Raw genomic sequence first — 27,639 nt, 5'->3', positions numbered from 1 at the left:
TCTCTATCTGACTTTGTAATAAAAATAAATAAATCTAAAAAAAAAAAGAATAAAATTATCATTAATGATTGTGTTATACAATGTACTCTGCCAACCCAACTCAATCACATTAATTCTTTCACCTGTGAGGAGTTCTTTTCTTTTTTCTTACCCTACCATAAGCCTAGGAGGCCCATATTTATCATTGGCACTGATTTTATTCAGTCTTCCTTTCCAGCTCATTTGTTGTCTCCAAAAGAAACAGGATTCAATTTAAAACTGTTCAGAAACCATTGGAAATTACAACTCTTGATGAGTGATTATAGGGCTTTAATTTGATATTATCTAAAGGAAGATAGATTTTCAGGAAAAATATCTAAGGCAAATTCAAAAATATAAATTCAAGACAATACTCAGTGTACCTGGAGAACTTAGTTTTATTCTTGCAGTTTATACTAGGAAGCCAACATTTAATTTAATAAATTCATTGTTCACAATTTATAAAAACTTTAATCCATAAATTGTACATCAATATCCTATGACTCCAAATTTTATGTAGCACTCCCTTTCAAGCCTGAATAAAATGATTAATTTATTAAGTTACATAGACAGCACAGTCCCGTTGACATAACATGTAGTCTGACAGCGTATATTCACATGAAAAATAAGAAAAGCCAGTATCAAACTGGCCTGAAACCTGATTGTGTTCCTGGCTCAGGATTCCCATAGTTAAGTTTGTAAATCCATACTAAGACAAAATTCAACTAGGGTGTGTATACTTTATAAAAAAACTTTTCACAGCAGAATAAAAAATAATATTAAACTTTTACCAAATTTCAACCTTTCAAAATGCCAGATTAGCTCAATAAACTGCAAGTATCTTCATCTAGAATTCTTCCAAAAGTTTGCCCAGCATTTCAAATGGTTACAGAATTAATTTAAGTTGCCAAAATATAATATGCATACAAGGAGACTTTAGAAGTTCATGAAAAAATTGAATTAAAAGTTCATTTTGGTGCAAGATTTTTTAAATAATGTGTTTTTTTTTTTTTTTACATTGTACATTTTCCATAAACTTCTTCAATACTCCCCATATTGCACTTTTTTGAATGAGGCTGGGCTACTATCATCCATGTCAAGGTACCAAAACTATTGAGTAACATACACTTTTAAAATCAATAGGTACTTGATTATTTCCCTGAAGTTATAAACATCACCACCAAAATCTCCAAGGATTTTGTGAGACTTGATTTCTTAAGTATAGTTTAAAGTTTAACTTTTGAAGAGAAAGAAACCCTCACTTTCTGTATCCTTCTTTGGTCCCTCAATGAACAAAGATAAATTTGAAAACTTAAGCTTTATGTTTCCTAGCTTAAATTTTTTCCATTATCCAAATTAAGAAATATTAAACAAAAGTTATTAGTTTTGAAATTTCTACAGGTTCTCTTAGAACCTTCCCAAACTTTTATAGCCAGGAGATTTGAATCAGTTATGTACTAGAATTAGGTAAGGAAAAATTATTTTGCGAAAATAAAATTACTTCCCAATATGCTTGACAGAAACAAGCTATTCCTTTTCATTAGTGTTCCACTGAAGACATTACGGATATCTGTCCAATGTTTATTTCCAAGTGGTCCACTACAGAATTCTTCGGAATGGTTTAAGATTGGCTGTAGCCAGAGTTCTGACTTCCATTTGGACCCTGCTCTCCTTCACTGTTCAAATAGGGAAGAAAGAGATTTTATACCAATTAAGATTCATTTAGTAATAAGCCCACTAACTTTTTTAAAAGTTCACTGTTCTATGGCACATCTATGTATTTCTGGTTGGACACAGATATGAAAAAATTAAAATCCAGAAAAGTAACACTTGATTTTATGTTTTTATTCTTATACAAGTTTGTGTCCTTATACATACCAAGCATTCTGGAAGTTAGTGTCCACATACAGTCAAAAATTTAAATTAGGGTATGGGGTTTCATTGTTATTACAGGTATCACTCAACATAGAGATACAGCTTCTTCTGAACAAGTTTTTCACTAATTCTTACATATAAAATCCTATTCCTAGTATTGAAGAAAATCAAGAAGTATTTTTCACACACACACACACACACACACACACACAAACACGAAAGAAAAAACCTCGTTGTCCAAAGGCATAATGATGTCATATGTAAATAATCAAACCTTTATAAATCAGAAATATGGTATTTTCCTAGAAATTTCTGAATGTTTAAAATAAATATAACTAAAACTGAAAATACCAGGAACTGTGGCAACAGGATTATTGCCTTATCTTGTCCACCATCATCTTGCAGCTTCAGGCCCTGCCACTAGTGGAGAATCACTCAGGGAATTTCTGTAAAAAATGCATCCAAAGGCAGCTGTTTGAATGACTGCTTAAACAGCTCCTTGTGTAAGTTCTAGTTTTTTTTTCTTTCAAACTGTAATAGTATCTAATCAGCACCAATTTATAAAACTATCTTAACATTATGAGGGGACTTCCAAAAGTTCATGGAAAATGGAATCCAAAGATGAAAAAAACCACATAAACCTTTTTTCCTAACATTAAAAAAAAGTAAACCATATTTCCCATCAAGGTAATGACACATTTATAATCAGTAGTACCAGAAATCTAACCCATTTTCAAATTGAGGATTCTGAGATCCATGCCATTGCAGCTTTTTTGTTTGTTAACATTACTTCCTGAAGAATGTGTGTCTTTCAAGAGTTAAGACTAGGAAATAAAAAATTGGTAGGAGCCTAATCACTGTAAAGTAGATGCCTAAGATTTCTCCACTAGAATTCTCACCAAATGGCCTCTGTTTGATGAGAGTAATGAGCAGGAACATTGGTATAATGGGAAAAGACTCGTGGGTGCACTGTTTTTCTACTAAAGCTTTGTCTACCATTTTAAAAAACTCATAATAAGCAGATGTTATCATTCTTTGGCTCTCTAGAAAGTCAAAAAGCAAAAGCCAATGGTCATGACTTTTGCTCTTGACTGGGTCAGTTCTGCTTTGACTGAACCACTTCATCTACCTCTTGGGAGTCATTGTTGTGATTGTTTTTTTCATCAAGAGTTATACCAAAGACATAGGTTTTAACTTCCTATTCCAGTTCTTCAAAGAAATGTCTCAGGATATTGATCCCATTTTTAAAAATTCCCATTTAAAGTCCTGCTTTTGTCTACAACTGATGCAGGTACAACAGCTTTGGCACCCCAGTGAACACGAAATTTGCTCAACACTAATTTTTCAGAATTGTGTAACAAGCTACATCAACTGAGATGTCTGGCGTGTTGGCTATTTCTGCTGTTAATTATTGGTCCTTTACAATTAGGGCACAAATGATAATTTTTTTCTTTATAAATTGATACAAATGGACTGCCATTGTAGGTTTCATCTTCAACACTGTCTCATCCCTTCTTAAAATGAGTAATCCAGTTGCACCCTGCTGATTTCTTTGGGGACAGGATGCCCACTAGCAATTTCATTTTTGTTCTTGCCTTAATTTTAGCAGAATTCATGTTGTTCATTAACATCAGTTTATTGGGGTGCAGAAAATTTTGAAATCCATATATAATTTTTAATGTGTATTTTCCATGAACTTTTAAAAATTATCTCATTTACAGTTATTTTTTCAGAAAAATTATTAAGATGAGTAGCCTTTCCTTATTTTCCACCTGACCTGCTTTCCCTACCTCAAATGATCTGATACATGGTGAAATAGGAGAACCAGTGAAGTAGACAAATCCTATTTAAAGCAACAATGACAGCAAAAACTCCTAACACAGGTGACTTACTTTATAGAAATTATGTTAAGTGACTTTGAATCTTCGTGTTACTCAAAAGACAAATTTCTTATCTTTGCAAAAGCAGATTAGTAAGATTCTTGAAACTTGCCTCTGTGACTTAATAAAACATGATAATAGCAAGCAGTTGGGGATGGGGTTTAGGAAATGGCACTGGGTAAAATTAATATGAAACTGCTACAGAACTCTTCATTCATGAATTTTAGATGAACTTTCCTAATTCTGTTCCATTTAAGTTTATGTATAGTATGTGGCCATATGTTGAGAGATACCTGTAATAGACCTCCATTTAGTTAAATAAAGTTGCTAAACAGATGATCAGCTTAATGTATTTTTTGAGACATTTTCAATCTATCAAGTCACAAATTTAAAACATTAGCGTGAATGACATTTTTATAGGAATTTTAAAACAAAGCAATATAATCAAAGAAAAATATGATATGTATGTAATTAAATGAAATTACAGTTTACAAAGGAAGTACCTGTTTGGAGGTGGTTTTGGTTTCGGCATCTTACTAAGAATTGTTGCCATCTCTTTCCTTTCATCAAAATTCTTCCACTGTTCATATAGTTTTAAAATAACCCTGATAATTTCCAAAATCTAAAAAAAAAAAAAAATTGAAATTTCTCAGTGGTAAAAACAAGCAACATTCCATATATAAAGAATAGACATTCCATTCTAGACATCTGTAAGAAATATAAAAAGGGCCATGTTTATCTTTAATCCAAAATTTCCTCTGCATCTAAAGAACCTTACCTTTAAACTCCATGTCTTAAAAAAATACATATTTTATTTATCTGAGATACAGGGACAGTTCCAATCTGATGGTATACTCCTCAACTGCCTGCAAAAGCTGGGGCTGGGCTAGGCTGTAAGTAGAGAGCCAGAAACTCAATCCTGGCCTTCCCTGTGGATTCCATGTGGATGGCTGCTACTGTTGCATCCCAGGGTCTACCTTGACAGGAAGCTAGAGTTAGGAGCCAGAACCCAGAAGTGAACTCAGGTGTTCCAAATGAGGGACCCAGCATCTTAACTGTGGGGCTAAGTGCCCACTCCCTACTTTCATTTTTCTATGAACTATTTTGAAGTACTTTGTCTACTTTATGTATCTCTATAGTTGATTTCCTTCTGTTGAATTTTTTCAACATCTTAAATGGAAAAAAAAACAACAAAGTGCTAAGAATGAATGTTTTAATCATGAAGGAATATGCCACTAAACACCATATTCCTTTAATCACAATTTTTGCAAACAATATCATGTGAGGTGATGCTAGGGTCAATGCAGTAGGTGTGGATGACACGAAGGTGTGAATTGGCAGGGCCTGGGGAGCTTCCAGCCTTTTGGCAGGGCCTGGCAGATTTCTCTCTGGCCACCTTGACACAGTTTCACCCCCTTTCGCATGGACACTCAACCACCCCACTAAGAATTTTGTAATCTATTGAGGCATTGTTTGCCCCGTGAGGTGGCTTTTGCAACCAACATGAGCTTGAGAGTCAATGTTATTGATAATGTCTTGGTGAGTGGGCCTTTAACTGCACACAGGAGTACAATTAAGCTCTTGCTGTTTCTGGACACCTTATTGTGTACCTACCCATTGCCCTGAAATCTGGCCCAAACATTTAGCATGCTTTCTGGGAAATGGCTTGTTAAGAATTTTGCAAACTAGTATAAGTGATGAGAGTATGGGCTGAAACTGCTATGACAAAAAATATAGCTACAGTGACCATAAAGGCTATCCTGTTACTGTGACCCTAAAGGCTGAGCTTGCAGGCCTATTAGCCAACTATGTCAATGACCCCAATCACCATAAACCAACGCCCCAGACTTTTTAACCCATACATAATTCAAGGTAGGGGTCTAGTTGTCACAGGCGGCGCCAAGGTTACAGCCCAGACCTGAGGAGAGCAGGTAGGGACTGGCAAGCCGAGATAAGCAAAGAATGTGGAATCCTTCCTCACTCTCCTCTCCAGCTGCTGTAAATTGTGCCCACCTTGAATCTATGTCAAACTGCCCCTAAAGAAAACTTTGTAATTGTACTGCTTGGGGCTGCACTCTGTGGTCAAGTGGATGCATGGCATAAAAAGTCTGTGCCAGAGCTTGTGACTGCTTCTGTATAAATAAAGCGGACAGCTTTCTCGCAGGATCCACAATGATCTTGGAATTGTAGTGGTCCGTTTCTCTTCTTCCTACGCCTATTTCACGCACCCTTCTTCGAGCTCCGAACTCAGCTGGAGCTGGACTCCGGCAAAGTGATGTATACAACAAACTGTATTGATTCTGTTAACTACTTTATATCTAATTTACGATGCTCAAAAACTGGAAGCTACAAATCCAATATATCCCATTTCCAAATGAATCCGTTCTTCTTTACCAGAGTAGACCTAATGGATTAATTCAGATGTTTCCAACATTTGAGTAGAGAAGTTGTATCACAGGACAGAAGTCACATTGCCAGGAAACAGAATGTGCCACAGAAGCATTTACAATGGTATTCAGTGCTCCTAGGTGGCTCTTAGTACAATCCTAGAAGTTAGAGACTACTCAGCAACCAATTAACAAAATCTTTATCATTCCACTGAACTGAAAGCTAAAACACAGAATTATGTATTACCTTTTCCATATCCACAGAGAGTTCAGCAAACCACTGTCTGGCATCTTTTTGCTGCACAACACAGGCTACATGGAGGCAAGCTGGAAAGAAAATGACAATTGCCAATGGTTAACTGAAAATATGGAATTTATGGTCTTAGAAATAAAACCTAAGCTTCTTTACTTACAAATTTCAGGTGTAAATTCCAACATTATTTTGAAAAGTTATATACCTACAACCCATGTGAGTAGAGCTGGTTTCATACCCAACTCTTGCTCCTGACTCCAGGTTCATGCTAATGCAGACCCTGGGAGACAGTAGTGACAACTTAAGTCACTGGGTTCCAATCATCCACATGGGAGACCTGGATTGAATTCCCAGCCAGTGCAAGCATCTGGTAGTGAACCAGGGGATAAAAGTTCTCCTCTCTAACTCTGCCTTTCAAATAAATAATAAATTTTTTTAGAGATTTATTCATTTTATTACAGCCAGATATACACAGAGAAGGAGAGACAGAGAGGAAGATCTTCTATCCGATGATTCACTCCCCAAGTGAGCCACAACGAGCTGATGTGTGCTGATCCGAAGCTGGGAACCTGGAACCTCTTCCAGGTCTCCCACACGGGTGCAGTGTCCCAAAGCACTGGGCCGTCCTCAAATGCTTTCCAGGCCACAAGCAGGGAGCTGGATGGGAAGCGGGGCTGCTGGGATTAGAACCAGTGCCGATATGGGATTCCAGTGCATTCAAGGTGAGGGCATTGGGCGCTGGTCACTGCGCTGGGCCCTCATTCTATTCAAAAGATTTATTATTTATCGGGCCCGGTGGCGTGGCCTAGCGGCTAAAGTCCTCACCTTGAAAGCCCCGGGATCCCATATAGGCGCCGGTTCTAATCCCAGCAGCTCCGCTTCCCATCCAGCTCCCTGCTTGTGGTCTAGGAAGCAGTCAAGAACGGCCCAAAGCCTTGGGACCCTGCACCCATGTGGGAGACCCAGAAGAGCTACGGGCTCATGGCTTTGGAATGGCCCATCTCTGGCCATTGCGGTCACTTGGCGAGTAGGTCATCAGAGGGAAGATCTTCCTCTCTGTCTTTCCTCCTGCCTCTATATATCTGACTTTGCAATAAAAATAAATCTTAAAAAAAAAAAAAAAAAGAGAGAGAGACCAATATAAAGAATTGATCTAGAACAAGATTTTGACAACTAAAGAAATACAAACAATAATAACTCAGAAGCAAGAGAAGTCTTGGGTCTCAGTGACACCACTCAGGGTGTACAGAAACAGAGGTTGTCAAGCCAAGGCACATTCCCTATTGTGCCATGTCCTCCTCCTACTCATCCAGATCCCAGCATTCCTTCTCACTGAAGATGACACTTCAGAATCCTCCCATAGCCAGTGCTCTCAGGGACTCCCAGTACTAGAAAAGTGTAGGTATGATCTATTTGCTACCGCAGATGAATAATTGAGAAAAAGAGAAATCAAGAAAAATAAAAATAAGTCTGGGCTGATAAATGAATATGAGGGAAAACTGGAGGACAGAATTACGGAAGTTAACAAAAGAAGGAAAAGGGAACAGACATAAGTGCCCAGGATACAGCAAGGAGTATGTGATACTCTACAAACCCTTATGCAATTCTTGAAATGACTCCCTAAGAGTTGTTAGGATCTTTACAGTTAAAGGAAAAAATTTAGGAAAATTTGATAATTTCCTCACATTCATAAAGGAAGAAAACTTTACTTTCTTACTGTAAAAACTTTTTTTAATCCACCACTGTACTACCTTCCACATACAGAATTGTAACTAACTTCTTCTAGGAAGTATCAGGAACTCAATTATATACTTTTACTCAAGCTGTGCATATTTACTTATGCTCAGGAAATGAATGATAGGCTCAGTTATTGTATATACGTTAAAACTAAATTGCATACTTTCCCTCTAAACAAACAAAAATGATCTATTTAGATATCAACTAAAATTATTTCAAATGATTTTGGAAAAAAAAAACTTACCAAAAAAGGGGGGGTGGGGAAACAATAATCCTGATTTGTGACAGTTGCAGCTCATAATATTGAAAGTTCACATGCAAGGATTAGTCTATTACTTCATGGAACATAGAAACATAAAGTACAATAGAGTGAAATTTATTTTAGGATGACCTAAATAGGTTTACAATAATTAACTAATAAAAGTATACCACACTTACATACCTAAAGCTATCATGAAAGGAGGATACAGTAGACAAAGATCCGTTCTGTAGGTATCATTCACTATCCTCCTACAGAAATGTAAGTTATATCATTACTGAAAGCAAAACTACTTCATCCAACTGTACATTTTTTCCAGAGAAAGCCAGCTTTCCCATCATTTTACAATTACTTCCCTATTGTTTACGGAAGTTATAAAGGTGAAATCATCCACATAAATGTAACATAAGAGTCTCCAGAATCATACTACAAAATTAAAAATACAAATATATATATATATATACACACAAACATATGTATATAAATACAAATATACACATAAGAAAAAATATATATCCAAAATGTTGAAACCTACCAAGAAATCATATGCACATTTTTCTGATTAAAAAATCATATCAAAAGCTAGGAATTATACGATGAATTTACATGTATGTTGAATACTAGCAAGAATTCTGATTTTATTTAAAAAATTATAAATTCAGTCTGTCACACAAAATCAAGTTTTACTTACTATATCAAACAGATACTTAAGATGTTTATCATGTTAGTATTTATACCATTATAGTTACTAAAATTCAAAAGCAAATATTTTGCTGAACACACAGTTCAATGACTTTAAACATACTGAATGTTTCTTTCCAAATAAACATACTACACTATTAATAACTTCTGTTCTAATTACCATGCAAGAGGAAGCAACATGTCTTCTTGGCCCATGTCCTGAACATACTGGAGCAAAGGCCTATAAGGATGATACACTATCAGGCAACAATCCTAGAAACAATTGAAAAAACATATTTATATAAAAACAGACTTAATACAACACAAAACATTACCATGACCTTGCTGATGTGCAACCATATATTTCAAAATACATTTTTCTGACTCATGCTTGCCTCTCTTTTAGTTTCTTAAGCAAGCAGGATGGCAGCCCTGAGCTCGACTGCAACAGTGAAGGCTGTGCTCCAACCGGCAGTGGTTAGCAGTCAGAATCCATTCATTATTGCCTTAGCGACTCAGAGTGTCATATCTGCAACACACTGGAACCTCCAATTAGCCTATAAATTTGTAATTCTCACCTGGAGAATTCTGCCAAAGACATTCGCAGAACTGGCAGAATAAAGGTAGACATTCTATCTTAAAATAACACCACACACACAAATTGTGCACATAAATTACAATAGTTTAATAGCTTGATTGGCTATAATCCATTCACTATGGTTACAACTACAGAAATGAATTGTTTTCCATCCTAAGCAGGATATACTAATTATTCTTTTTTGTTTCTTTGTTTTTTAATCCCTTCAGATTTGCTTTTTTTTTTAATTTTATTTAATTACATTGTATTATGTGACACAGTTTCATAGCTACTGGGATACCCCCACTCCTCCCCCCATGCTGGGTTACTCCACCTTGTTACATAACCACAGTTCAAGCTCAGTTGAGATTCCCTCACTGCAAGCATATACCAAACATAGAGTACAGCATCTTGCTGTCCGGCCTAGTTCAACGGCTTCTTAGGGAGACCCTTCCCATATACCACCAGCAAAAATTTACATCATTATGGAATTAGTTGGCATAGTAATGAGTAACCAATATGTTAAAAATAAATGCGAGTTCTTATTTTACAAGCTGATGGAAGGTTATAGGTGATAATGCTACTAGGTTACCATGACTTTACTCTCATATATCACGTGGATGATTTTTAAATGCACCTCTGTACTAATATTTTATTAAGTAACTTTTAATTTCATAAAATTTGAAAAGAGGTTTTACTATATAAATCATCGGAAATACACTTACCATTAGTTCTAAAAGATAGAATTCACATTCTAATATCTGTTAAAAAAAAAAAATCAAGTGTCAATGTGAAGCCTAATAAAATCAGCCTGCTTATTAGCCTAAGGTAACAATGTAGACATTACAGTAACTCAGCATACACTTTCCCTATTCTTTTAACTCAAGAAAATAAACCCAGGTACCTTATTACAATCACCATATGTTACTTTTTATTACATAATATTTGCAATTATGATTGAAACATTTCAATCCTTACAAGACAACCTGCCTTTTAAGAACTCTTTCTATTCATTTTTACTTAAAATATCCTGTAAAAGTTCTGATTTTTCAAATATAGTTTCTCTGATATGAATCCAAACTACAATTCCTCTACTTAATAAAAGAAGATATAACTTAAGGTGAATGATAAAGGACATACTTATTTTAGATAACCAGAAGTCATCTTATAATTTGTAAAATATAGTTTTTATACTATTCATTACAGCAGTTCTGAACCCCAGTGCATATCAGCATCACCTGGGAACTTGCACAGACCAGTAATGCCAGGGCCCTAAGCCTCAAAATTCTGAATTTTCCAATGTGATTTAATGAGCACCAGGGATGATAACCCACTACTAGAAAATATTTTTAAAAAAAATAAGTATAAATAAATTGTATAAGCTATTAAGTTTAGAATAATGCCTGTAATCATATAGCACTTGAAAGTCCTACTTCTAGGATCCTATAAGCTTATTACAATAAAAATGGAACTAATTCACACTTGTATGTAACCTGAACAAGTATTTTATGCAATGCACTTACATGATTCATCCTATAAGGAAATTCTTTTGGAAAGGCATATGAAAATCTAGTTTTCACTGTAAAACAGGAACAAAAATAATTTAATCTTGGACAGATGTTAGTGAATTAAACCAAAGTTCCTTTAACTCAATATAGAATATTACAGAGTAGGGATAAATTATGTTTGTTAAGAGTGCCTGGCAGTGCTTAGGGAAGTATGTTTTATTTATTTTCATGAAAAATTATAAGCAGGATGGCAGGAAATAATTAGCTTCAATTTATATTTAATAGTTATCCATAATTCACTTATCCAGAGAACAATTTAATAACTTATCAATGTGATATAGGTGTATAATTTTGGCAAAACAACTAGTCTTCAATCCTTAAAAGAAGATATAACACAGGAAGGATTAGATTAATTATGCTCCTTTCAGAAAGGGAAATGCACAAAAAAAATCATTCCTGTAGGGGCCTGCCACAATGATTCAGTGGCTGCATCCTCACCTTGCAAGTGCCAGTATCCGTTACAGACATCAGTTCATGTACCAACTGCTCCACTTCCCATACAATTCCCTGTCTGTGGCCTGGCAAAGCAGTGGATGGCCCAAAACCTCGAGAACCTGCACCCACATGGGAGGCCTGGAAGAAGCTCCTGGATCTTGGCTTTAGATCTTGGCTTTAGATTAACTCTGAAGCTCCTAGATCTTGGCTTTAGATTAACCCTGGCTATTGTGGTATTTGGGCAGTAAACCAGAGGATGGAAGATCTTTCTGTTTCTCCTTTTCTCAGTAAAACTATCAGCAATTCCAATAAAACCAAATAAATCTTTTTCAAGAAAATCATTCAGGCTCACTAAATTTTTTTAAAGATTTATTTATTTTTATTACAAAGTCAGATACACAGAGAGGAGGAGAGACAGAGAAGAAGATCTTCCATCTGATGATTCACTCCCCAAGTGAGCGCAATGGCCAGTGTTGTGCCGATCCGAAGCAGGGAACCAGGAACCTCCTCCAGGAACCAGGAACCTCCTCCAGATCTCCCACGCAGGTGCAGGGTCCCAAGGCTTTGGGCCGTCCTCCACTGCTTTCCCAGGCCACAAGCAGGGAGCTGGATGGGAAGCAGGGCCGCCGGGATTAGAACCAACGCCCATATGGGATCCCGGGGCATTCAAGGAGAGGACTTTAGCCACTAGGCCACGCTGCCGGGCCCCAGGCTCACTAAATTTAATTAAACACAAAAAGCTGCTTCTGCCTCTGCTATGTAGATCACAAAAAATAATTTTTTTAAAGATTTATTTATTTATTTGTTTGGAAGACAGAGTGATAGAGGGAAGGGGAGAGATATATAGAGAGATCATTTACCACTGGTGTACTCCCTAACCGCTACAGGGCTGGTCCACAAGGAAATTAGAAGCCTGAAACTCCTTGTTGTATGCCACATGAATGGCAGGGGCCCAAGTACTTAGGGATCTTTCAGTGCTTTTCCAGGCACATTAACAAGGAGCTGGGCCAGAAAAGAACAGCTGGGATTCAAACCTGTACACTGATGGGGCATGCTGGCATTTCAGTGGGTGGATCAACCCAATGTGCCATAATGCTAACCCAATTTCTGAAAAAGTCTATATCATCATTTGCCTAACTTGTAAAAATAGTTTATCATCTGACTACCGAGCAGCTTTTTCATTGTTTTTGTACTATGTTTACCAATATGAAAGTTCTAAAATACAAAATACCCATCAAAGACACATATTATAGTTTCTGAAGAAATATTTGCTAAAGAAATAGCTGTTAAAAGAATAATGCTAATAGCTAGTCTTTTAGAAATAAACAGAATAAAATTAGGAAATGAATTTCTTCACTTTCATTAAATTAAGACCCACTGATAATTGTGGATTTATAATATCCACTTTTTAACATTAAAATTAATGTCTTAGACATAATACAAGTAGTAGTTTTTAAAAATCCTTTGAGAGAATCAAGATGGTGGAATAAGGTAAGGACACATTTAAACAGACGGGAGAAACATTAACCAGTGTGAGACAAAGAGGGGACATTCCAGTAAACAGCAGAGAACAAAACGGCAGCAGAGGGGCATCTGGAGAGCAGCAGACACATGGTGTTGTGCTGCAGTGACTGATACCACAGCAGCATTCAGCTAGCAGTCATTTGAACTGCACTAGCAGCTAGAACTCTACCAGCAACAGCTTCCGCTCAAGATTGGTCCAGGTAGCTTTCAGACCTGATGGCCAGCAGATCAAGAAATCTACTAGTGGCACACGAGGCACCATGCTGTACAGCATGGAAAAAACATCAAGACTGAAGGGACAGCAATGAGCTGCTCATATGCTGAGCTCGGCGAGAACTCATTGAGCTCAGCGTATTGTTATTCCCACAGGGAAAATACCGGCTTTGGGATCATACAGGTCAAAATAAGTCCATGTGGCCTTCAGACCTGGTCAACAGGTTCCCACAAGATCAGTACCAACAACAACCTAGCTATATAGGACCTTTGGTGTCTCCCTAATCCTGAGAACTGCTTGAAACGAAAGTGGGAGAAAGGCTGAACAGACGATGGTGCAGCCTCAGCACAGTATCATAGGAGGCGGAGAGTGGTGAGCCAGGAGCTATGGCTGCGGAGACCGTGTTGGAAATCTAACATAAAAACCCAGACCTGAAACTCGCTGGAGGGAGTGGCACAAGTGACTACAAAGAGCTGTGTACCAACCACAATAAGTAAAATAGAACTGTAGACCTGTGGATGATAGAGGTTAGAAACCTGCCCTAAGGAGAAGAATCTGATAACTAGAAGTACAATGACCAACAGCAAAAGAAGAAACAGAGGCACAATGAATATTACTGAAGATTCCCCTGCAAAGGAGCAAAAAGCCTTTACCAACCTGAGTTCACTGAGGAACGCATTGAGAAAATGAGGGATACAGAATTCAAAACACTTGTTATAAAGTTTCTTATCAGCAACGAGAAGCACAGAACTCTCAACAGGGTTGATCAAAAGTGAACTTCACCAAGACACATGATATTCAAGCTCTCTTCAATGAATATATGGAAAAGATCCTTAAATGCGCTCATGAAAAAAAGTGACAAATAAAGCAATGTCAATTAAATTCATAGGAGACCTCTCACAGGAAACTCTATAGGCCAGAAGAGAATGGAGCGACATACTCTAGATTCTAAAAGCAAAAAATTGTCGGCCTAGGATAACATATCCAGCAAAGCTTTCTTTTGTCTTTGAAAATGAAATAAAATTCTTCCACAGTAAAGAAAAGTTAAAAGAATATGCCTCTTCCAAACCTGCCCTACAAATGATACTTAAAGAGGTTCTCTTGACAGAGAGGAGGAATAACATCCACCAAAACCAAAGGAAAATGTGAAGAACATCCAGTAAAATAACAACAGAAGACTAAATCAATCAGCAACCCATTGCTAAATGACAGGAACAAATTATCACCTATTTATATTAATCATGAATGCAAATGGCTTAAACTCATCAATCAAACATTATAGCTAGGTAGACAGGATTTAAAAAACAAAACCTATCTACTTGTTGCCTACAGGAGTCATATCACACCAACAAAGATCAGCAGAAAGTATATCTCATGGACTTTGATTTCTGTTTAGTTTCATCTCTTCAAAACACTTTTTTTGATTTATGAAAAATAAATTTATCACATAACACCTTGTTTTTTTTAAACAATGTTCAATTTTTTTTTATTCAGAATACTTGTGTCATTCATGTAAAATAGTTTGATATAGTACATTGTATGTTATAGTTTTTTTTTCCCCCCAAGACTCTCCTATTCTTTCTCCTTTGCTAAAGTAAGGGTACCCTAAACAACATGTGGACAAGTTTTAAAAGAGAAAATTAACTAAACAAAATTTTAACAGCACTACACCAACCAGCTTTAAAATCAGGACAAAATATCTGAATTGGATGCCGCATCTTTTTAAGGAAGTTATCATTCATGCTTTTTTCATCTTAAAGTGTACTCACAAATCAGCAACACCAACAGGGAAAATAAACACTGTCTATGGCAATCATTTTAGTGTGCTGAACCAAACAGGTTTATATCAATCACAACATATCTAATTACTATCAAATTGCAGCTCTAGTACTAGTCAAGTCATAGACTGAAAATAAAAACAAACTCATAAACTGGAAATTAATCCTTGGGAGTCTTGAAACTTTTCTGGAAAAACTGTGGCTTTTTGTACTTTCAAAAACATCCAAGCAATGTTCTTGGTCAAAAACATTAATCATCCAGAAAATCAACCAACTGATAAGACACTAAAAAGAAAGGTGTACCAAAATAATCTCACTTTGAGTCTTGGATATTTTGTTGAAAAACACTTTCTTTCTCATTAAATTCTTCACTGACTCATAGATCATACAGTAACATAATTTTCTTCAAGAAAGTTCTTGATTTTCTTTTTCATTTCTTCAGCAACACATTAGTCAATTCAGTAACATGTTATTTAACTTCATGGTGTTTTTAATTTTTTCTTCCTGTTTTGTGTTTGTTTTGTGGCTTTTCTTTTTTAAAAAAGATTTATTTATTTTTATTGCAAAGTCAGATATACAGAGAGGAGGAAGACAGAGCAAGATCTTCTGTCCGATGATTCATTCCACAAGCAGTCACAACTGCTGGAGCTAAGCCAATCCAAAGCCAGGAACCAGGAGCTTCTTCCAGGTCTCCCGCATGGGTACAGGGTCCCAAGGCTTTGGGCCATCCTCCACTGCTTTCCCAGGCCACAAGCAGGGAGCTGGATGGGAAGCAGAGCTGCCGGGATCAGAACTGGCGCTCATATGGGTTCCCAGCGTGTTCAAGGTAAGGACTTTAGCTGCTAGGTTACTGCGCTCGGCCTGTGGCTTTTCATTTAAGGGGATGTACTGTAACTGTGTAATGGAGACCGTCATATCCAGTAGCATGTTATTTAAGTTCATGGTGTTGTAAATTTCCATTTTTCTTCCTGTTTTTGATTTTGTATTGTGGTTTTAATTTCACGGGATATATGGTAATTGTGTAATGGAGACTATCGTATCCAGATGTGAGGATACAATGCAGTATGCATCTCTACTTCCAGACCAAAGATGGACTCCCAATGTTAACTATATCTTGACAATAGGATGCTGGACTCTCTGCCATAGTCCATGCCCGCGATGATGGACATATGATTATTTATGAAGAACTATACTATAGTAATAATTTGGTGAACTGGGGGTGGGGGCAGATTTAGGACTTGGGAAGGGAGTGAGGGAAATCCCAGGGCCTATGGAACTGTATCTTAAAATGATAATAATAATAAATAAAAAGAAAACAATTCCTTCATTTAACTAATTTTTTTTTGCCAAATAGCCATGAGCTATCCCCAACTACTATTGAATGGTATAAAGCCAACTACTCTCTTAAAAAATTTCATATATTAAAAAATATACTGTAGAACTTTCATACATCCATTAGTAAGATATATTTTTACACTTACATACAGAAGTAGCAGCAGCAATCAACCTTGTATTTGAGACTACTCCAAATTCCTAGAGAATGAAAAGTGGGTGAAGTCAGGCACACATTAACCCAACACATCTAAGGGTTAGCCGAGATCCATTCAAAACAGTTATTTCCTAGCTCTCCTGCTACGTTTGCAGTCTGCTTCTCAGCTACGTATTTAAGGCTCAAGGACATGACGTACTTAAATTTCTAATGTATTACCATCTCTTGATATTGCCACAACTTAAGAAAAAACACCATAATTTTGTAATTTAATAGCAATAGGACAACACACTAGAATACCAGAGACCTTACAGTGCCAATGCCAGTTTTCTACATTTAGTTTCCAAGGAAGAATTTGCTTTCAACATGTAATTGCAAGAATGAATACTGAATTGAATAAACTTCAATGTCAGCAAAACAGCTTCAAAAGCCACACAATAAATATCCCTTTTGGAATAGGGAAATATGAATGATGTAGCCTAAACTGTCCAAGGTCAGTTCCCATTTTTTTCTGTCACCATAATATACTTTCAACGTAAAAATAATTGAAACATATTAATGTACTTCATATACATTACTGTATCATTGAATTTCAGATTAACTTCATAAGATTCATAGAGTACTTGATTTTAAAACAGAAATCAGGGCCCGGCGGCGTGGCCTAGCGGCTCAAAGTCCTCGCCTTGAATGCCCCGGGATCCCATATGGGCGTGCCGGTTCTAATCCCGGCAGCTCCACTTCCCATCCAGCTCCCTGCTTGTGGCCTGGGAAAGCTGTTGAGGACGGCCCAATGCATTGGGACCCTGCACCCACGTGGGAGACCTGGAAGAGGTTCCAGGTTCCCGGCTTCAGATCAGCGCGCACCGGCCTGTTGCGGCTCACTTGTGGAGTGAATCATCGGATGGAAGATCTTCCTCTCTGTCTCTCCTCCTCTCTGTATATCTGACTGTAATAAAATAAATAAAATCTTTAAAAAAAAAAAACAGAAATCAAGAATTTGTTCTTTATAAAAAAAAAAAAACCCTAAAAATCCATCTATTCAACTACATTCTTACTCGGAAAAAGAAATATTTGTGTGTGAATATATTTATATATATATATATTAAAATCTCCAACTGTAACAACTTAAAATAAGAACTAAAGTCTAAAATATTTTGCCATTTCTACACATTTTTTGTATAACTGGACAGCACACAAAGATTTGGTCATATTTAGACATTAAAAAAATACTACATAATTAGGAATAAAAAATAATACTACAACCAAATTTTTGTTTTCAGGAATAATTCCTTACCCAAAATTTTAAAAGCAAAAACTTTAGTTCAATAAAATATAACAGAACTCTACTGAATAAATTGAAATAAAAAAGACAAATTAAAACCTGCAAGTTAATTTATAAGACCACAGAGGTTTATAAAGGTTTTGTCATGGAACCCCATATGGTTCTGTATACATAAAATAAAACAATGATATGTTAATATCTGGAAAAACCATCCCATTGTAAAATCCTTTTGTAAACACTTTCTTGTCCATTAAAAAATTTAACAAGGCCAGTCCTGCCTCTTAAATTATCTCTAAAATGGAAAAATTATCTAAGCACTAGAAAGTGTTCCTTACTGTTATTTATTATAGGGTTAATTCTCAGTCTTAATAGTTGTGAGAAATGGCAGCGATAATCCTAAACAATGGCTAACACAAAACTAAATCAGGAAAAGTACCAAAAAGGGAAACACACATATTCAAGTGTGTCTGCATTGTGGTTCAGCTGTTTAAGCAGTGCCTGTGATATTCTTAAGCATCCAGGCTGCTTCACTTCCAGCCTAGCTCCCTGTTAATGTGTCTAGGAAAACAGCAGAAGATGGCCTAAGTACGTGCGTCCTTGCCATGTGCCGGAGACCAGAGTGGAATTCCTAGCTCCTGGCGTAGGCCTAGCCCAGCCCAGATCATTGCAGACTCTTGGAGACTGAAACATCAGATGGAAGGTCTGTCTGTCTCTCTCATCCTGTCACACTGCCTCTCAAATAAAAATTTTTTAAAACACACACACACTCTCTTAATATTCAAGAACCATATTGCTATTTTAAAGATATTATCTAAAAACAGAATAATGAAACAAAGGCTATGTAATACTAAACACTGAATGCAGGGGCTGGTGCCATGGCATTGAATACTAAACCTGCATCTGTGGCACCCGCATCCCATACAAGTACCAGGTCTAGTCCCTGCTGCTCAGCTTCTGATCCAGTTCCCTACTAATGCATCTGGCAAGCAGCAGGTTATGGCCCAAATACCCGGGTCCCTGCACCCAAGCGGGAGACCCAGAGGAAGCTCCCGGTTCCTGGCTTCAGACCAGCCCAGTTGTGGCCAATATAGCCATTTGCAGGGTGTACCAGTGGATGGAAGCTCTCTGTCTCTCCTTCCTCTTTTTTTTTTTTATAAGATTTATTTATTTTTATTGCAAAGTCAGATATACAGAGAAGAGGAGAGACAGATGATTCACTCCCCAGATGACCGCAATGGCCAGTGCTGAGCTAATCCGAAGTCAGAGCCAGGAACCTCTTCCGGGTCTCCCGCATGGGTACAGGGTCCCAAGGCTTTGGGCCGTCCTCAACTGCTTTCCCAGGCCACAAGCAGGGAGCTGGATGGGAAGTGGAACTGCCGGGATTAGAACTGGCACCCAAATGGGATCCCGGCGTGTTCAAGGTAAAGACTTTAGTTACTAGGCCACCACGCAGAGCCCTGTCTCTCCTCTCTTTGTAACTCTGCCTTTCAAATAAATACATAAATCCTAAAGGACTAAAACAAACAAACCAACCCACACAGGATTAGGAAGCTAATCAATATCTGCTGTTCTTATCTGGATTTTAGCAGAGCTTCCTCAGAAATGTTGAAAAGGTATTATTATAGGTTAAGCAAAAATTCTGTGTCAATTGTTATCTTTTTTCTTCCCTCACATCATTTCTCTGCTTTTACTACTCAAGCTTTTCTTGGACAGAATCTCCACAGCTGCAGCCACTCCTAATCCTTGCCATTCCTTTACTTTCTTGATGGCTTGGTAGGCAGCCAATCACAAGGAAGAGAGGAAATATCCCAGGTTATCAGAGATAAGCTAGTGCATTTATTGAGTACTACTTGTATCAAACATTAAAAATGTTAAAGGCTGCAGAGCAAAGGGGAGTAACAATTAGACTCATAGATTCTGAGACTTAGCAGTTGCATAATTAGGGATTTTTTTTCGGGGCCACCAGGATTAGAACCGGTGCCCATATGGGATCCTGGGGCATGCAAGGCGAGGACTTCAGCCGCTAGGGTCCTAGGGAACTTCTTAATCTCTGTGCCTCAATCTCTTCGTTTATAAAATAGGAACTCTACTACTATATGTTCCATTTTTTTAAATGAGGATTAACTACTTGTAAAAGGATTTACAAAAGCACTCTCATAAATGCTATCTAAGCCTTTAAAATATATAAAGTTCTGTATTACTTATATGACTATGGTAAAATTTGTATTTTGTCAAAATCACCAGCTACTGTTATCTTTAAATAAGTAATATAAAAACTGAGGCAGATTAACCAAAATTTATAAAGAGCAGAAAATTGTTTTATACCTCTACTTTGGATGCCAAAAACACACATGTAGGAGCCATCAGTACAGGATCTATACTTTTCAGAGAATACCTAAAATGTCATAAAACAAAGTCAAATGTCACTAATTTTAAAACACACTGAAGAAAAAAATACTGACTTAACTCTAGAGCAAACACATGATTCAACATGAAATGAGTTTTAAAGATATCTAGTATATTCCCAGAATAAAACCGTCCTACCTGGCATAGAATCTCTTGAAATAGACCGTAGCAGTGGCAATAACTTGTTGTCTTAATTTAAGATGTTCCCCTAATGCTTGGATAACTAAAAAGGAAATAGTAAAATTTTAAATATAGCTCTGATATCACTATTACCCTTGAACATGACTTTACTCATTTTCAAGTATGGGAAAAAACCCACACATGCTGCAGAGCTCCATTTGGATCATGGTGATGTAGTATTAGGGTGTGCAAACGGGCTCAAAAATAAATATAAGTAGTCTAATCAACAAAAGAGAGGAGGAAAAGAAATTGCCGCAAAGCAAAATGTATTCTTTGTATATAGGAGACTGAATGATAGGTATTTCTCTTCTAGCTTATAAATATTTTCATGCTTTTGCATATTTTTATATTTTAAAAGGTCTTCCAATTCTAAATGCCCTTTTCTACAAAGTGAGATCTAAGATAGAAGAGATTACTACAGAATATGAAACTAGAGGCCCACATGATAACTCAACTGGCTAATCCTCCACTTTCAAATGCCAGGAAAGCATATGGGCACCTGTTCATGTCCCAACTGCTCCACTTCCCAACCAGTTCCCTGCTTATGGCCTGGGAAAGCAGTGGAGGATGCAAAGCCTTGGGAGACCTGGAAATCTCTGGGCTCCTGACTTTGGATTGGCTCAGATTTGGCCATTGTGGCCATTTGGAGAGTAAACCAGTGGATGGAAGATCTTTGTCTCTCCTCTCTGTAAATCTGTCTTTCAAATAAAAATAAATCAATCTTAAAATATATATATATATATATATATATATATATATATATATATATATATATTAAACTAAAGAAACATTTACTGTCAAAGTAAATGTTGGGTAGGTAATTTAACCAACCTTAAACTGAGTTTGATAATGCATGACAGGGATTTGCGCAGTTCAGACACCGCTGTTGATGCCTGCATCCCATATCAGGCTGCCTGACTCAGGTCCTTGGCTTCCAATTCAGATTCCTGCTAATGAGTACCCTGAGAGGCCTCAAATGATGGATCAAATACACAGCTTCCCAACACCCACATGAGAGACTGCACAGAGTGGTGGGCTCCTGCTTTTAGCCTGGCACAGGCTTGGATGTTGAAGATCTTGGGGATCTTGGAGAAGGAATGAACAGATGGAAGATCTCTCTGTCTCCCTGTCTATTCGTGTCTCTCAAATAAAAATGAAGAGAAAACATTTTAAAAACAATAATCCATTATCAAGGTTGAGGAAATTAGCTAACACTTTAAATTGTCTTAAGTGCTTCTGAAAAGATTCACAAGAAACTTCACTTAAATCATTCAAAAGATAAGTTGTAAAAAAGAATATAAAGAAAAATTTCAGTATGGGCCATAACCATTCATCAAATTATCTTACAAAAACATCCTCATTCAGGGGTAACCACCTATATAGCTTCACCAGATTTAAAAAACACTTACCGTTTGTAAAAAATATTTGTAATTTCCAATACTCTTCTTCTGAGAGAAACTTTAAGTCCTTTTGGCGTTCCTTCAACAGATCTTGCTTATCCAAAATCCACTGCAAACTAGGAAGAAGTAAAGACGTTACATAAGAAATGAATAGAAAAATCAACAGGCAAAAATTACAGAAAACACTCCAAAATTAAGTGCACATTTTAAGAAGCACAAAAGGAAAAAGAAATGTTAAAAGATAGTATCACCCATCCTTTTTAACATAAATATATTTTTTAAGATTTATTTATTTTTAAATAAAATAGTCAGACATAGAGGGGAGACAGAGAAGACCTTTCATTTGCTGATTCACTCCCCAGACGGCCGCAACAACTGGAGCTGAGATGATTCAAAGCTAAGAGCCAGGAGCTCTTCCGGGTCTCCCACATGGGTGCAAGGTTCCAAGGCTTTGGGTCGTCCTTGACTGCTTTTCCAGGCTACAAGTAGGAAGCTGGATGGGAAGCGCGGCTGCTGGGATTAGAACTGGTGCCCATATGGGATCCCGGTGTGTGCAAGACCGGGACTTAAGTCCCTAGGTTACCGCACCAGTCTCTCTCTCTCTTAAAGATTTATTTATTTTTGGGCCAAGTGGCGTGGCCTAGCAGCTAAGGTGCTCGCCTTGAACGCCCCGGAATCCCATATGGGCGCCAGTTCTAATCCCGGCAGCTCCACTTCCCATCCAGCTCCCTGCTTGTGGCCTGGGAAAGCAGTTGAGGACAGCCCAAAGCTTTGGGACCCTGCACTCGCGTGGGAGACCAGGAAGAGGTTCCTGGTTCCCGGCTTCGGATCAGCGCAGCACTGTGAGTGAATCATCGGATGGAAGATCTTCCTCTCTGTCTCTCCTCCTCCTCTCTGTATATCTGACTTTGTAATAAAATAAATAAATCTTAAAAAAAAAAAGATTTATTTATTTTTATTGGAAAGTCAGATTTCCAGAGAGAAAGACAGAGAGAAAAAGCTTCATCCACTCTAAGACCAGAGTGGAATTCCTAGCTCCTGGCTTAGGCCCAGTCCAGCCCAGATCACCGCAGCTACTTGCAGAATGAACGATCAAGTGGAAGGTCTGTCTGTCTCTCTCATCCTGTCACTCTGCCTTTTTGGCCAAATATAGTTCTTCTGTATCTTATGAAATCTAATGTGACCATTCTTCCAATGGAACTGTCATTTTTTTTCTCCTTCCTTCCTTCCTTTCTTTCTTACAATTTGTTGTATTTATCCGAAAGGCAGAGTGACATACAGACAGAGTTATCTTTCACCCACTGGTCCATTCTCTGCTGAACAAGGTGGACAGGGCTAGGTCAAACCAAAACCGGGAGCCAGGAACTCCATTCTGATCCTGCACATGGGTGGAAGGGGTCCTACCACTGGGCCATCTTCTGCTGCCTCCCTCCCACACACGCTGCCAGGACTTGAACTGGCACTCTGATACAGGATGCCAGTACTACTGGTGGCAGCTTAACCTGAGAGCCCCATTATCATCCTTTTTTTTTAATACTTATGAGATTGTTTTGATCTGTAATTTACCCCAATGGATAATAAATCATTTGTCAAATAACCTGCGATAATTGTCCCTAGTTTAAATATCTTGCAATATTTATCTGTAAGTCACAAATCTACATTAATCTACCTATCTTTATTTTGATTTGTCACCATAGAAAATACTCCGCCAACTCAAGATGACAAAAATAAATCCACCTGTATTTTTTGTAACACTCTTAAAGGCCCTAAATTCTCGATTTCTGATCTATATGGAATTTATTTTGTTATTTGGTATATACAGACTATAAGAACGCAACCAGGGGCCAGGACTGTGCTATAGCAGGTACAAGCTGCCTCCCTGCTAATGACCCAGAAAAAGCACAAAGATGGCCTACTGGGCTCCTGCCACCCATGTGGGAGACCCAAATGAAGCTCCTGGATCCTGGGTTGGCCTGGCTCAGCCATCCGAGGGCAGACATTTGGAGAGTGAACCAGCAGGTAGACAATCTCCTTATATCTTTCTGCTTTTAAATAAAAATGTTTTAAATCCCACAATATAAAATTAAATAATTAGAATCTAGTATGAAAAATGTTCCGTACTACTATTCTTCAGAAAAATTCTTGTCTATTTTGTCACAATTATTCTAAGTCCTGAATTTCAGCGTGATGATATTAGGTGCTCGCCACCTCTCCAAAAAAAAAAAAAAAAAAAGCCCATTCAAAATTTTGGTTGACTGTATTAAAATAAACTGAAGGGAGAAATAAAATAAAATGCAGGGAGAAAGAGTACTTTAAGACTGATATTTATTTTTTACCCGAAATAGGCAAGTACACTGCTGGTACACTCCGCAAATGGCCCACAGCGGCCAGAGCTGGGCCAGTTCAAAGCTGGGAGCCAGGAACTCCATTTGCGTCTTCTATGTGGGTGGTAGGAGCCCAAGGTCTTGTGGCATCTTATGCTGCTTTACCAGGCCATCAGTGTTGGAGTGGAAGTGGAGCAGCTGGGACAAGAACCAGTGCCTATTTGGGATGCAAGCTTCATGGCCTGAAGATTAGCATATCCCACCACACCAGCTCTTGCAATTTTTATTCGAAAGGCAGATTTACAGAGAGAGGACAGACTGAGAGAGAGCAATATCTTCAATCTACTGGTTTACTTCCGAAATGACCACAACAGCCAGGGCTGGACAAGCTGAAGAGAGGAGCCTGAGCATCTAGGTCTCTCAGGTGGATGCAGGGGTCCAAGGAGTTAGGCCATCTTGCGTTGCTTTCTCAGGAGCATCTGCTGGGAGCTGGATCAGAGCGGGCTGTAGTCTAACTTGTTTAACCTGCCGCAACGTCAGTCCCTACAATTCAACTTTTGTTACTTATTAATTAATCCATTCAATCAATCAGTAAATATTTGCCACCCTTCTGGTTTTACCGAATTGTGGGCAAAGAACATGTTTGGTTTTTCAACCTTCTAAAATACAAGTATACTGTGATCTGCTATTCAGTTTCATCAACAGTCACTTTGTTTTAAAAAAGATAAATTTCACAAATACTTTGTTTTTTTGGTAAAGTCACATATATAGACAGAGGAGAAACAGAGGAAGCTCTTCCATTCACTGACTCACTCCACAGGCAGCTAGAACAGCTTAGAGCTGCGTTGATCCGAAGCCAGAAGCCAGGCGCCTTCTCTGGTCTCCCACGTGGGTGTGGGGTCTCAAGGCTTTGGCCATCCTCAACTAGATTCCCAGGCCACAAGTAGGGAGCTGGATGGGAAACAGGGCTGCCAGGGTTAGAGATGGTGTCCATATGGGATCCCAGTGTGCGCAAGACCAGGACTTTAGCCGCTAGACTACCTCATCGGGCCCTACAAATAAATATTTTTAAAGTTCTCCTGATGAGCACTTTATGTGAGAGATAAACCAAGAAGACTGTTACCTTTCATCATGTTTCAGGTTACGTGTAGGGGCCAGTGACAGGGTATAGCCACCTGCAATGCTGGCATTCCATATGGGCACCACATGAGTTCTAACTGCTCTACTTTCAATCCAGCTCCCTGCTAGTGAGGCTGGGAAAACAGCAAAAGGTGACCCAAGTGCTCAGGTCCCTGCACTCCTGTTGGACTCTGAAAGACGCTCCAGACTCCAGCCTTTGTCCTGTACGGATCCAGATCCAGCTCCCAGCAGTTGCAGCCATTTGGGAAGTAAACCAGTGGATGGAAGATCTCGGTCTCTTCCTTTGTCTAAGTATTTCAACAAGATAAATCAATCTTAGGGGGAAAAAAAAGTAAGAATCATTATTTCAAATGCTAATAATAATAAAAAAAAAAAAGCCTGCCATGCTGAGTTCAGAAAAGATATGAAAAATGTACATTAGAATAGTGAAACACAGCTTCTCTGTCCCAATGCTCACCGCCACCAAATTCACCTAAAGGGGCAGCCACAGTGGCATAGCACACTAATACTCCATCTACAGTGCCTGTGTCCTGTATCTCCCAGCCACTCCACTTCTGATCCTGCTTCCTGCTGATGGCCTAGGAGAGCAACAAAGAGAGGCCCAAATCCTTGGATCCTTGTACCCACATGGGAGACCTGTAAGAAGGTTTCAGACCAGTCCAGCTCTGGCCACAATGGCCATGTGGTGAGCAAACCAGAGGATGGAAGATTTCTCTGTCTCTCCCTCTCCTGGTAATTCTGACTTTCAATTAAAATGAATAAATCTTTTTTAAAAAAAATTCACTTAAGATTGGCCTTTCACAGCCTTTGTTTATACAAATTATTTTGGTGTTCATACTTGCTATCCTTTGCAGATCTAATCCTGCATGATTCTCAAGGAGCTGAGTGAGCCAAACAGAGCTGTGAACTGGGAGGCAAAGACAATGTCTAAGAAGCATTTTAGTTCATATTTGAAAGAATAATCTTTTTTATGCCAACAGTAAACAAAGGTTAAGAAAAATGACATTTTCACTTTAAACGGGTCAGGGAGCACAGTATTTTGAGTAATTGACAACTGCAGGTAAATGTCTCAGCTTCTTTGAAAACAGTATCTCTTTTCTTCATTACTTAAAACTGTCTACATTTTAACTTTGCCCGAGAAAATGGTCCAAGGAGTGTAAACACGTGTAACAAAAATGTGAATGGAAGTCAAGCTTTTGCGTTTTATTGAGTTGATAGCAAGAGGAAAACCAGCTTTTCTGAAAGTTAACAAGTTCACTTTTTTCTTGTGCAAATGACTAAAAAACCATTCTAACTCACAGAACAAAATCTTTTACATTTACTAAAGCTCTTAGTATGAGAAATTCACAACGAGACATCTTTATCAAGCTCTGTTTACAACTCTACCAAGGAAAGCCTTATCAATGCTCCTGTCTATTTAAACAAACGTACTTAGGGACTCCAATATTTCCATGATTGCTAACAGAATCACAAACTTGCTCATTATATATCTCTATATCTATATCTATATCTATATCTATATCTATATCTAAAAACTAAAGCAGCAGCCAAATACAATCAATGGGAAATACACACTTAAGACTAAACATATGACACAGACATCAGAGGCACTTCATGTTTTACCAACATAAAACTCCAGCTAAGCCTAAAACTGCTACCGGAACCCATCAGTGGGCAGAAGCTCGATTCCCACCCATCCTCGGATGAACAGAAGGTAAACGACAAAGGGTCACAATGCCGATCGCCCGAAGAAGCCCCATCCGGCTCACACACTTCCACAGCTGACAACACCTCACCTCACCCTACCTGGCGCAGCTAAGCCCAGAATCCCAGACCGACCACCCGAGTCCTCCCTCGGGACACTGACCCTCCTCCTCCCGGGAGACGGAGGGCAGCAGCTTCACACAGACCACAGCCTCTCACTTCCGGGGACCCGCTCGGGGTCCCCCCGGGGCAGGCCCGGCGAGCCCGACGAGCACTTACTAGTGGGAGCTCTGCCAAAAGTTCCCTGCCATCGAATACAGCTTGTCCTGATAAGAAAGCACCAGCCGGCGGAGCGGCCCGCGGAGCGACCATAGACCCAGCCCGACCGGTAACCGCGCTCCCAGTTCAGATCAGCTCCGCTCCGCTCCGCCCGGGCTGCGGGACAGGAAGAGGGTGCAAACCGAGTCTCCAGGACGCCGGCCGGCAACACCCAACTGAGTAAACCCGTTCCTCTGAACAAAAGTTCCG

The 27,639-nt window shown here is 38.4% G+C and overlaps 1 protein-coding gene across 2 annotated transcripts; it reads right to left on the bottom strand.

Annotated features, from left to right (window-relative positions):
* Positions 1-398: 398 nt before the first annotated feature.
* On the bottom strand, positions 399-27,639 carry CCNC (cyclin C). Of its 2 annotated transcripts, none has more exons than XM_058660500.1 (12): positions 27,391-27,633; positions 21,953-22,059; positions 20,502-20,586; positions 20,283-20,352; positions 16,668-16,719; positions 11,191-11,246; positions 10,393-10,428; positions 9,272-9,363; positions 8,593-8,660; positions 6,408-6,487; positions 4,277-4,395; positions 399-1,694 (listed from the first exon to the last, which is right to left on the bottom strand). In XM_058660500.1, the coding sequence occupies exons 1-12, from the start codon at positions 27,420-27,422 to the stop codon at positions 1,640-1,642; spliced, it is 852 nt and encodes a 283-aa protein (XP_058516483.1). In that variant the 5' UTR covers positions 27,423-27,633; the 3' UTR covers positions 399-1,639. The 2 variants fall into 2 exon arrangements, with proteins under 2 accessions (XP_058516483.1, XP_058516487.1); XM_058660504.1 differs by lacking the exon at positions 399-1,694 and adding an exon at positions 1,843-2,339 and having other exon boundaries at positions 27,391-27,639.

The sequence above is a fragment of the Ochotona princeps genome, chromosome 1 (genome assembly GCF_030435755.1).
Source record: "Ochotona princeps isolate mOchPri1 chromosome 1, mOchPri1.hap1, whole genome shotgun sequence".
Classification (NCBI taxonomy): Eukaryota; Metazoa; Chordata; class Mammalia; order Lagomorpha; family Ochotonidae; genus Ochotona; species Ochotona princeps.
Note: the sequence above shows the minus strand (reverse complement) of the source record. Positions and strands in the feature narration are given on the sequence as shown.